The following is a 13315-nucleotide window of genomic DNA, read 5'->3' as shown; positions in this document are numbered from 1 at the left end:
CTGACAAGAAGTCATTAATGTGGCTAAAAAGCAGTAAAGTACATGATTCTATGGGCCAGGTATGTCAAACTCACATTAGTTTGGCTTGTTTTCCTTCATTTTTTTCCAAAGTGGTCTTAAAGACAAAAATCTGGCATATTTTTGAAGGGAAAAAGTACAAAAAACCTAGAGGGTACAATATCCTCTAGGTTATTGTACCCTTGTTTTAACACTTTTATTTGTAAACAACTGCATACAAATCACATTTCTACTTTCCACAACCATGATAGATCCAATACAACCCTTGCACTGATAGGTGAAGACCAGTAGCCCTATATCAATCTGTTATATTGCTTGTCAAATATCTGTGTATGTATACATTTTACAGGGTATAAAACACTGGCTCTCTCCATAGAGACTCTTAGCTGTTAATTGGAGTTGTATGGTATGATCAGAGACACCTCAGACATGATGAATGGGCGACCCAATATGTGATTATGTCTTGGTCGGGATACAATAACCCCTTTTTCTGGGAAACTGACCATAGCTATTAGGCTAATAGTAAGCTTAGTTGTACAACATCAGGTTCACTTAGTTTTTATTCTAACAACAATTGGAAACTTACGGACTGCAATTCCTAAAGAAAATGCAAGAGAGGATGCATAAACTACATAAATCCGTGTAATCCCTCAGAGTCAGTATAACCTTGAGTAAAACCCCTATAGAGTGAGAGATACCTCTCAGCGTCAATACAACTCATCGGGGTCAAAATTACCTCTCAGATTAGTATTATTATTACAGTAAACTGTATTATGTTTGGACGCTGTGTGTATTTGAATTTTGCCAATTAATCAATAACCTTTAAACATACAAAAGAAGATTGCAGAAGTGTCCTTAATGCATATATATATAATGTATACAGTATATTCTGTACCGTGGTTGGTAAAATTGGACTAAATTTGGGGGACGAGTTAGCAGACAAATGTGTTGAGTAATTAGTGAAATTAGTGAGGATGTATGGAATCCTCACTAATTAATGCTACATCTCAGAAAATATATACTGTACGTAACATGGTCCTTTTGTTCACATGCTGTGAGTAGTAAACAAGCTGTTATAACAACAGAATCGGGTTTTGTTTTGAACAAAAAAAGAACAAATTTAGCTTTTAAAATTTTCATTTCATGTTATTACATTGTTCCATCCATGCATCCATCCATGCATCCATCCATTCATCCATCCATCCATTCATCCTGTCCCAGCTTATTCAGAGCAGAAAGCAGGGTACACCCAAGACAGTTTTCCAACCCACTGACGATGGAGCTCACAGACAGCCCCTCCTACAGTCATTATACAACCTAATTTTGACATAATTTTGGACAGTTAGAGGAAACTTGAGCACTTGGGGAGGGGGGTGGGGGAGTGGGGGGACTCTGTGCTTGCTTATTAAGAACTTAAAAACTCAGAACACAGGCAAGGCAAATTTATTTGTATAAGGTAATGCATACACAAAGCAATTCTAAGTACTTTACGTGATCACAAAGTGCAACAATAAATACTGTCACTGGCTAGGTTTATCCCTAAGGCCACATTGGAAATGTTTAATGCTGCCCTTTCCTAAGTGAACATTAAAATGATAGGGAGATTTTTAGATAACTTTGCTGATTTGATGCAATTAAAAAAAAGAAATAATAATCATTTTAAGGTGGAATATATATATTTTTTAAGTAGGAGGTTGTAAGTTTAGCTCATCACACACAAATGAAATATTAAAACGATTGAAATTATTTAGAGATTCATAAGTTAATGACTTTTAATACCACAAGACAAAAATAAATTGCGAGTATCTCTACCAAAACATGTTGCAGCGTTTTTCCTGCTGCATGCCTGTGACCCTTGGACTCCCTGCGTAGAGTGACCCGGAACAAAACTCAGTAAGGCAGGTCAGACGTCTGTTTGACACATTCTCTGCAGGGGGCGTTGGAATAGGAGCAGATTTAGACAGTAAGCAGGTAGGATGATGTGTGAGTAAGGAAAAAGTTAATAACAAAACATACACAAAGTTCACACAAATTACAATGTAATGTTGATCATAAATCTAAAACCATCAATAGCTACTTTGTAAAAAATGAAAATAAATTACTGATTCTTTTTGTAAGGTACAAGAGCCTATATTTGCATGAACTCATCACGCACACATACGTATATGGGGCACTGATTGTAAAGTTGCACATGTTGAAATAAACAACAAACTACAGTCACAAAATGTACGCAAATGTATTTTTTATGTTACTTTTGACCAGATTTACAGCAATATTTGTAAAATTTGTGATTTTTTTTTTGTAAAAATACAATGTCAATGTTAAATGCTAAATGTTACATCTAAATATTACATGCTAAATCTAAATGGTGAATTTGCATTTAAGCAAAATATTTAGCTCCACCCGTGACTTTTAGATTTAACATTTAGATTTAGATTTAACTTTTAGATTGAAGTTTTAGATTTAACATTTAATATATATATATATATATAACTTTTAGATTTAACATTAATATTTATATTTAATATTTAACATTGGCATTATATTTTCAAGAGAAAAAAAATCACAGATATTGCTGTAAATCTGGTCAAAAGTAATTTCACATGCATTTTTCAGAAGTGGTTTGTTACACATAAGGGGAAATCAATAACCATGTGTTAATTAACACTGAAGTTTCTTAGTCAGGGAATGGGAGCAAGAACAGATTTTCCTATAAGAAGAGAACGTAGCCAACTTCGTTCTAACAGAGTGAACAGAATGCATTCTTCATGCTTTCACTGAGATAGAAACTACACGGCGAAAGCCGCTCAACAAGCCAACACACGAGAAAGTTACTGTCATTGTTAGACAAACAAAGCCTCACAAAGAATGTGCACGCACAGTCCCAATGTTGCCACATATCACTGCATTTGCTCTCTGTGTTGTGTACTAAGTTTTCAGGACTCATTAGTTGAGGTCACCTAATTTGGATGGTGAAATGGCAAGAGACGTCTCTCAAAACAAGGACAGCTGTCAATCCAGAGGGTTTACCATCTTTAAACAGAGCATCTGAAAAATCCAGGTACTACACACAGAGGCAATAAGGAGCCAAACCTGATTTCCTTTAAAATAAATCAACAAGCGTTCACTTCACTGAGTCATCACCAAAGGTGACGGGAAATGAAGTACAAATACTTTGTTACTGTTCTTAAGTAGTTCTTTCTGGTCTCTGTACTGTACTTTTACTCCTTACTTTCTAAATAAATATGTACATTTTACTCCTTACATTTTAAAAATGAGCGTCTTACTTTTAAGACCTTTGAAGTTGACGTCACGACGTAAAAAAACGCAAACCAACAACCACAAAGCTGCTTGTGAAAGGCTTTTCAGCATAGCAGAACTCATTTTCAGACAAAAAAAGGGCACATCTCTATTCTAGAAACCTGGAGAACATGATTCTCTTGAGCCTAAATGAAAAATAGTGGTAGTTTGAGCTGTTATGCAGGTCCCTTAGTTGTATGGCTAGCATTTTCAAGTTTTTAAAAATGGCTTTAGTTAAGCATTTACATATTTTATTTGCAAATTTAATTTATCATGAGCGCTAAATTCTCCAGGTGTTCAAAGGTAACAAATTGAACTTGTTTCCATGTACCAGTATTCTACAGTCATAGACTGCGGACCGGAGGCTCTGTCTCATCGCCTACGGTCTGTGTCCTGCTCCTGGTGCAGACGTCTCCTTGTGATGTGTCCTTACCTAAAACCTCTGTACCCAGCCATGTGCCATTGTTCTTATTATAACTTGTCTCTCTGTGTGTGGTGGTTTGTACGAGGTGGGTGTATTTTTAACTATGTAAAAGCACTTTGAGCTACATTTCTTTGTATGAAAAGTGCTTTTTATAAATAAAGATTAATTGATTGATTGATAATGGAGTTGGACGAATGACCAAATTAGTGTAATTGTTATTGGTTCCTGCACCTTTTAGATAGGGATAAGAAGAAACCCTGAATGACTTGATCAGATTTTTTCAGGTTATGAAATGCTTATGTAATGGAATGAATTCATATAGCAAAATACAATAAAAATTTTTTTTTTTTTTTAGAATATTAACTAACGTAAAAAATAATTTAAAAAAAAAGCTGGAATGTTTTTTGTAAAAAACGAGTAAACAAATGAAATAAAGATAATAATTGATTCCTCTGTAATTTTACGAGCAGGTGGTGACTTTATACCTTTACCCACACATCTAACCTGCATGAGACGAAGGGTCCTCGTGGGAACCAGCGTGTGTTTTCAGGGCTGCTTTAATAAACTGTCCTTACATAACTTGTTTGACTTCCTATTATTTTTGTTGACATATAATTCATCTTTGTAGGCTATAATTGTAAAACACTGCCAAGTCACACCTTCAGAGATTTGTGTTTAAATCAATGCCAGATAAATTGTACTTGAATTTTGGAATGTCTCCTTAATGGAATTCAACCTTAGCACAGTATCCAAACCCAGTCCTCGAGGACTACTAATCTGCAGGCAGTGCCGACCTTAAGCAATTTAACAATAGGCACGATATTTAGGTGGAGCCCCTTTTCCTCCCAGTAAAGTCCACTGCAAATTTAGAAAACCTCACACAAACACCTGATTATCTTTGTCATTGACCATTTAGTTTATTTTTAGAAAACAAGTACCCGATCAAAATAGTTACCTAAAAAAATAATACACCTAGATTATTAAATAAATGAACATTTAATTTAATAAACACTAACCATTTTTTGAATACAGAGATCCGAATTTTCAACTGGGAAATGCCGAGTTGTGAGTTTCCTCGAATGCTGTATCACGTGTTTCTCAAGCTGGGTTTCCATTACAAATCTTTGCAATATAAAAGTGATATTTCTAAATGTTGACAGTATAATTTTTAGTCAGCACAATGCTAAGAAAATAACGTTTTGGTTTTTTTTTAGGTCAAATGAGGATAGTTGCTTAAAATCATTATGGGAATTAAATTCAATTCAACTTAATACAACAACGTCATCTCAAAGTGCTTAACAAAAATATAGTCCATAGTAAGAAAGAATGAACCCAACAAGATCCATATGAACAAGCATTTATCGACAGTGGGAAGAAAAAACTCCCTCTTTTTTAAAGGAAGAAATCTCCAACGGAACCAGGTTCAGAGGTGGCAGCCATCCGCTTCGACTGGTTGAGGTTAGTGAACACAAGGGCAAACAGAATAGGATAGATGAGATCAGAGGGCTCCAGACTAGTTGAGCCACGAACCATCGATCAGGAACCGCCAGCTCCAGCATCAAGACACCTGAAACAGAAAAGCGAGCAGAGGGCGAGGAGAAGGCACAAACTGCAGGAAAAACATGATACACTATGATACACTAGTTCCTAGTGGTTAGGTTAACATTAAACGTCTTGTGGCCTCCTCCATGCTCTGAAATGCTACCACTACGGACAAGGTTTAGTCTTGTACTGGTCACATGTAATGATATATGGGGTGGACATCAGTGTAAATGGTGTGAAGCAGTGTGAGCAGTATGATGGGTTATGGAACAACAGCCACCAATGCTCAATGGAGGCTATTTCCATAATTTACATAGTGTGTTAAATCCATAATTGCTCAAAGCAGGAAATGGTTGAACATTGTGTTAATCCTTTAAAAGAGAAAGAGAGAAAAACTGTTTTTAAAATGTTACATTTTGATCAAATTATTTACATTATAATCATACATATTGCTATAATGGGACAAAAACCTTTTCTTCTGTGTACGTGCGTTTTCCTGTAGGACACTGTACTATGCACTGTGTTTTTCAAACATGGCTGTTTGTTTCTATAACCTATCTTGACGGTATTCTCCTTGTTTTGTGGGAAAGCAGCACCTGTTCAAACTTTCCGAGTGACAATTGTGAACTTTTCATTGGTCGAGGTCCTGTGAGATAATGCCTATAAATACAAGGCTGTGTTTGTTGTTCCCTCCTAATCAGTGGAAGCATGAAGTTGGTAATCCTGGTGGCCCTGTTCGGGCTCAGCCTGGCTCAGCACAACCCCCACATCAAGCATGGACGGACAGCTATCGTTCACCTGTTTGAGTGGCGCTGGGCCGACATTGCTGCGGAGTGTGAACGTTTCTTGGGTCCAAATGGCTTTGGAGGTGTTCAGGTGAGTATATCGGAAAGAAGGGGAAAATAATGAAGCTACGGTAATCTCTCTGCCACCAAACATCATGTTTACTATGTAAATAATTGCACAGTGGTTACAGAGGGTGGCATGGCAAGTTCATTTATTTTTAGAATAAAAACGAATCGATAAACTCAAATTGAGCTAACATTTTGAAAAAGACTATTCTTCCATCAATTCCAAAACGCTATGACTGGTTGTGCTTATGAAGCTGTAATAAACTGAGAAGAAGGGTCTGGGAATTGGTTTGAAAATCTGGGAGAAGCAAAAAGTCAGGTGAGGACAGGCAAGAGAGGAGGCTCTAGGAAAGACACTGAGGACCTCTGGTGGGAGTAAAGAAAACAACATGAACGAATGATTGACAGGATAAACCATCACATTAAACTGTCACATTAAATAAAAATGTCATGCCACTGCTTTTACTCCACTAAGATTATTACATCTCGTACTCATGCGAGCTAAATTTGCAATTGCTAATTAACTTTAGCACAATGCCAAACCAGTACTTATGCTAGACATGTTGTACATCCATCACCACCATGTTGTCATACATCATGCTAAATGTGTTATAAAGATCCATGATTAATAATTGTTAATATGCACCATCATCAGCTGAGTGCACTTTGACTGATTCTCCATCTGCTTGTAATTTCTGCCTGAAATGTAATAATGACTTCTTTTTATTCTGCATTGCACAGATTTCTCCTCCAAATGAGCACATTGTGCTGAACAGTCCCTGGAGGCCCTGGTGGCAGAGATACCAGCCAATTGGCTATAAACTATGCTCCAGATCTGGCAGTGAGAAAGAGCTGAGAGACATGATCACCAGATGCAACAATGTTGGGGTAAACACGCAGCTTTGATGAAAACAGAAAGTGGTTTGAGAACATTGTTTTTCAGTATTTGGAAGCAGTGTGCAAATCTCAAGACATCAAAATATTGCTGTATGTATTGTTTTCTGGTATTTGATGCGATTCAATATGTAACATTTTGTTTATTATAACAGATACGTGGAAGAGTGCCGTCTCTTTTTTTTTGTAACTTTTTTTTCCAGTTGGCTGCACATGCTGTCAAAGGTCAACACATTTTGAGACAGCAAGAGTGTTGTCTCTTGGTTAAAAAAACGTAAAGTAAAATTAACACAAAAACAAGAGCACGCAGAGCGTAACCAACTGCCAAGCGCCAAATCTTCTCATTGCCAGAAAGTCGTAGTTATCTGGACTAGTGATCCTGATCACGGTACCATGATCATTCACACTTTAGAAGCTTGTAAGTTAATGGTATCTCCAATAACAACCATACAGTTAGTCCAAATGTATGGGAACCCCCATTTTTAAGAAAATCATTGTGAAATGCGCAGTCATGATCAGATCCAGTTGAAACTTGGTGGAGTAATTGAGGAAACACCCTGACACAACTGAGTCAAATGTCATGAAGATCTGTAAATTATGAACCAAGATTTGGATTTTTCGATTTTTGACACGGATCAAGAGTCCGTATATTGATCCAGATCCCTTCCAAAATGTAATGGCGTAAGGTCTGTTTTTGGTTGAAATTGAGTTAAACTTTGTTTTGATGTGATTTAGTTAACAGACAAAGAAGTGAATAAACAACGGTGAAAATATTACCTCCTTGGCAGAGGTAAAACCGGTTTAAAAAGCAATAGGAATACATTTTAAGCATAATATTGCTGCAAGTTCAATTCAATTCAATTCAACTTTATTTGTATTGTATTTATTTGTAACAAAGTCATCTCAATGCGCTTATAATATAAAATCCATAATAAGAAAGAAAAAACCCAACCAGATCCACATGAACAAGCATTTAGCGACAGAGGGAAAAAACAACTCCCTTTTAACAGGAAGAAATCTTCAACAGATACAGGTTCAGAGGTAGCAGCCATCTGTTTTGACTGGTTGGGGTTAGTGGACAGAAGGACCAACGGAACAGCATAGAGAGATAGAACGTCAGCATGTCCCAGACTAGTTGAGCCGTGAACCACAGATCAGGAACTGCCATAATCAGTTTCACGACACCTGAAACAGAGCAGAGAGAGAAGGACGAGGAGAAGGCACTGACTGCAGAAAAAAGTCTCAAAGTCAGCCTGCCTTCACATTAATATGTTCTCACAGGTCAACATCTATGTGGATGCTGTCATCAATCACATGTGTGGAGCTGGCGGCGGAGAAGGAACCCATTCTTCATGTGGCAGCTGGTTCAGCGCTGGGAAAAAAGACTTCCCCAGTGTCCCTTTTTCTCATCAAGACTTCAATGACCACAAATGTAAAACTGGCAGTGGCGACATTGAAAACTATGGTGATCCCAATCAGGTAGTAAATGGCATAGACAGGAGATGATTGAGTTATTTTTTGTATGATTTAATATCATGTTTGGATTATCATCCAAATTCTGATGTAGACAGTCATCTGCACTCCAGGTTCGTGACTGTCGTCTGGTCAGCCTGTTGGACCTCGCCTTGGAGAAAGATTACGTACGAGAAAAGGTGGCTGACTTCATGAACAAGCTGATTGACATGGGCGTAGCCGGATTTAGGGTGGATGCCGTCAAGCACATGTGGCCCGGTGACCTGTCGGCTGTCTACGGTCGTCTGCACAACCTCAGCACCAAGTGGTTCCCTGGCGGATCCAGACCATTCATTTTTCAAGAGGTAGTGTTTCATTTTACTTTTTGAGTTCAGTTTTCCTCTTGAATTCTGAACCTCACTCTACACATTGTAAAACAAGTAGTTATTTCTTTCTTTCTTTTTTTTATTTTGTGTTTCAATGCCTTTTTCAGGTCATTGATCTGGGTGGTGAGCCCATCTCATCTAGAGAGTATTTCCACCTTGGAAGAGTAACAGAGTTCAAATACGGTGCCAAACTGGGAACAGTCTTTAGAAAGTGGAATGGAGAAAAGCTGTCCTACACCAGGTATGCACAATTGTTCTGATGTAGCAATTCAATATGATAAAAATAAAAAATAAAGTGGCATAGGTATTTTAATGTTTCTTTCCAAGGCTTATTGATTTTTGTCTGGTTGTTTTAATCACACATATTCATACTTTTTGATTGCAACAACCCCAAAGGCATTTGCACACGCCATTGATAAAATCCGGTGAGTTCAGGTGCAGAGTGTTAGATTACAAAAATCAAGGTGTCAGTCAAAAACACCTGAATTTTTCACTTCCCTCTATATTTAGACTGGTGGGTGAGCTGTAACACTCAAACTGTTTGTTTGTCACACAGAAGATGTCCTCAGACCTGAGCACAGCTGGGAATACATCCCTTCTGGAAAAGTGATGCACCAAAATAACAACTTTAAAAATATGTTTTTTACCCTCTTTCCATAATCTTGTAAATTCTTAAAGAGATGGTTGCAGTTACTCTTGTTTGCAGTAGTTTTTGAACCATAAAACTTTGTGCCACAAAAATGTAAGACTCGATATGAGGAATTAATAGTGTCCGATTTAGTTTTGAAATCAAGGTTGTCCATCGTCTGTGTCAATAAAATGATCTGCCTTGATGCTGTTGTTTTTCCTTGTCCAGGAACTGGGGAGAAGGATGGGGTTTCATGCCAAACGGTAATGCCCTTGTCTTTGTTGACAATCATGACAATCAGAGAGGCCATGGTGCAGGTGGTGCTTCCATTGTCACCTTCTGGGACTCAAGACTGCACAAGATGGCTGTTGGCTACATGTTGGCTCACCCTTATGGCGTAACCAGGGTCATGTCCAGCTTCCGTTGGAACCGCCACATCGTGAATGGAAAAGTATGATGTTTCTACTGTGTTGTAGTCCTTCATGCAAAAATGTATACAATGCAGGTTTGATTGATTTAACTTTGTGGCCAGGACCAGAACGACTGGATGGGTCCTCCGAGCCACAACGATGGATCCACCAAACCTGTTCCCATCAACCCTGACCAGACTTGTGGAGATGGTTGGGTGTGTGAGCACAGGTGGCGTCAGATAAAGTGAGTCAATGGAAATCAAGAAATCCAGCAGCCCACAGCTGAGCACACCTGAATATTTTATGTTTCAGAACATAGATGTGAAATGTTTCTAAAATACTCTTGTATTTTAGAAACATGGTCATTTTTCGTAATGTCGTCAATGGACAGCCTCACTCCAACTGGTGGGACAACCAGAGCAACCAGGTCGCCTTTGGACGTGGTAACCGGGGTTTCGTCGTATTTAACAATGACGACTGGTAAGACATACTAGACAGTCATAACACATCCTACATGGAGTATTGAATGGGAAACTTGAGACATGATATGACAAGTACTGGTAATGTGCGTAATTTCTAGAGGGTTTTAATTCATTTTTAATATATTTATTGGTTTGTTTAACAGGGACAGTATCATAAATATCCATGTAGGAAATACACCAGATTTAGCCAGAAGGCTATTTTTCATCTGTAGTCCCTCGACGGAAATATCACCCTAAAAGAATACAAATTAAAGAAGATATACAATAAAATATACATGAAATTACAGTAGGAATTCACTTTGTTTTATGGCTACACAATTAATTGTAACATTCAGAAACCCCACTGGGTCAAATCATGTTAGTTCAAACCCTTGATAACTTGGTGTCACAACTTGTACGGCTTGTCGAGGACAGACCTGGACCCAGATGCAGAAACTTAGTCAGACGAGGCAGAGCTGATTATGCGGACTCGTGTTTTATTATGAAAATCAGAATGAGGGTGGGAGATGCACTGGTTCAGTCAGGCATCAGGGGAAGCACTTAAAATTTCTTACAACAGGGGTCACCAACATGGTGTCCGCGGGCACCAGGTAGCCCATGTGGATCATACATATAATACATACATACATACATATCAATATAAATACATATGAGAGATGTAGTTAGCATGTAGTAAAGTTAAATACTGACGTTTTAGTAATAAATTAACCATCTTTAAATGTTTATTTTCCACTGAAAATTGGGACACATGTTTTTAAGTGTTGCAGAGCCGATGTATGGTCAGTTGTATGTTATATATAATATGATATATATAGGATATTCAATCTCCTACCTTTTTAAGTTCCAGCTACCCTTCCTTATTATCTTACCCTTAAATTAAAGTGAAACTGTAAAAATGTTGTATTTAAAAAGTAGTTTTCTAACTGGTAGCCCTATACACTATATAGTACCTATGAAGTAGCTCACAGTTTCAGAAAGGTTTTGTGCTGCAACTTCTACCATTTTCAACCAGGCATTTTAATCTTAAGAATTTTTTTTTTTTCTGTGACTGGTTGTTTTTGGCAATGACATGTTCCTTGTGTTTCGCTATAGGGATCTTGATGTGACACTGAACACTGGCATGCCTGGTGGCACCTACTGTGATGTCATATCTGGTCAGAAAGAAGGAAACAGGTGCACTGGGAAGCAGATAAATGTTGGTGGCGATGGACGGGCCCATTTCAGGATCAGCAACAGAGATGAGGATCCCTTCGTTGCAATTCATGCTGAATCCAAACTGTGAACACACAAGTTTAGCCCCTAAAATAAAAACTACATTTAAAATCTTTAACCTAGGCATCGCCATGAACGTTTCTGTTTATTTTCATTTTGACAAATTTAAACAGATGGATAAACAAAACAATATACAGTCACTTAAACACGCACCCTCACACCACACACACACATAGGCAAGGATGAATGTTGAGTGTTTAAGGTTGCATCAATATAATACATGGAATTAGTTTGAGAATGTTAAAAAGCAATATTTAAGAACATATTTTCCATGTGTCAAATGTATTCATATTTAAAAGAACAGCATGAGTTTTACAACAATACTGTGCCAAAGTATATTTACCTTTAAAGCAATACACAACACCTCACATGAATGCACTTTAGATCAGGGGTTCTCACATTTTACCACAGTCATTAAATCGCAACCTCCTTTTTTTTTTACCATTCAACCAACCAAATTTAGTTTTTCAAAAATAGCTGTTGAAAATGTAACATATAATCTTTTTTCAAACATAAATCTATATATTTTCCTGTGCAACATGCATTTCACAGCATGCCTGTCAAAAGAAAAGTTTCTTTTGAAAGAAAAGACAAGTGCAACATGAGCGACATTAAGTATTTATTTATTTATTTATCAGCTGTCTGCGACCCACCCAGTACAGGTCCACGACCCACTTTTGGGTCCTAACCCACCAGCTGAGAATCGCTGCCTTAGATGATCTTAAGTTGAATAATAAAACTTTGTTACTAATTTGTGTCAGAAATGTCTTTGGAGTCATTTATATCACATTTTAGCCTCAAACATAGGTCATTTTTTTCCTCCTTACACGTGGGCATCGCCATTGTGCATCTGCGTATCATGTTCTCATCATGTCAGGACTACTTTTTGTATTTTCACTCACATAGAGGCTTGATGTAGCCTCTACACTTGCAATATAACAACATTATCGACTATGGTTTGCTGTTAAATTACATTTTACTAGAGCTTGCATTCATTTTAAGGCAGCGAAGCGCTGTCATTGATTTGCTACTCACTAAGTGCTACAGCTCCTTCACACGTAAAATATCCAGATTGTTTGATAGGTCAAACAAACACGTCTTTCTCCCTTATGAATTCCCATTATTAATTTTTCTCCCTGAAAAAGTGATGGAAACTGTATAAGTTGTGCCAATTTGTTTGTGTAACCCTGAACTATTGTGTGAAATTAAACAGCACACATAATTGTAAGTAATTCAACAAAGATTTTAAGGGACAACTCAGAGATAATTGGACCAAGTTGTGTTGCTACAAACACAGTAACGTAGTGTGATTGTCAATGTGGCCTGCACAATGTCAAGCACAGTTCTCTGTTACAAAAAAAACACATAACGTATTAGATAAAATACGTAAGGCAGTGAAAAATGTGCTGATTGCTTTAGCAAAAATGAGTACATAGCCCCTGAAGGAACACTATGTGTGCATATTTTGTATTATACGTGCTCAATCAGACAATCAAAGACACACACCAAAGCAGAGGCTCATGAAACATAACTTTTTCAACATTCTTGAGATAAAATGTAAAAAGGATTATTAATCTCAATGTGGTTCTCCTGACTAAATATAGATGAAATAAAAGATTATATAGGGTTTACTACGAGAAGTGTAAAACACACTTA

The 13315-nt window shown here is 37.4% G+C and overlaps 1 protein-coding gene across 1 annotated transcript; it reads left to right on the top strand.

Moving 5' to 3' along the window:
• The first annotated feature begins 5985 nt into the window (after positions 1-5985).
• LOC114479034 (pancreatic alpha-amylase-like) lies at positions 5986-11717 on the top strand. Its single transcript, XM_028472457.1, has 9 exons — positions 5986-6160; positions 6877-7023; positions 8311-8508; positions 8616-8846; positions 8975-9108; positions 9724-9946; positions 10028-10149; positions 10260-10385; positions 11480-11717. Exons 1-9 carry the CDS (start codon positions 5993-5995, stop codon positions 11667-11669), a joined length of 1539 nt encoding a protein of 512 aa, XP_028328258.1. The 5' UTR covers positions 5986-5992; the 3' UTR covers positions 11670-11717.
• Positions 11718-13315: the final 1598 nt, after the last annotated feature.

This window comes from Gouania willdenowi, chromosome 17 (assembly GCF_900634775.1).
Source record: "Gouania willdenowi chromosome 17, fGouWil2.1, whole genome shotgun sequence".
Taxonomy (NCBI): Eukaryota; Metazoa; Chordata; class Actinopteri; order Blenniiformes; family Gobiesocidae; genus Gouania; species Gouania willdenowi.
The sequence above is the reverse complement of the archived record's forward strand: the minus strand, read 5'-3'. Positions and strand labels throughout refer to the sequence as shown.

Bases quoted from the DNA above. Each gene is read 5' to 3' on its own strand.
- LOC114479034 (XM_028472457.1), top strand. From the start codon at position 5,993: ATGAAGTTGGTAATCCTGGTGGCCCTGTTCGGGCTCAGCCTGGCTCAG. The intron at 9,109-9,723 runs GTATGCACAATT...TTCCTTGTCCAG, and splicing joins GAAAAGCTGTCCTACACCAG to GAACTGGGGAGAAGGATGGG. The intron at 10,386-11,479 runs GTAAGACATACT...GTTTCGCTATAG, and splicing joins GTATTTAACAATGACGACTG to GGATCTTGATGTGACACTGA.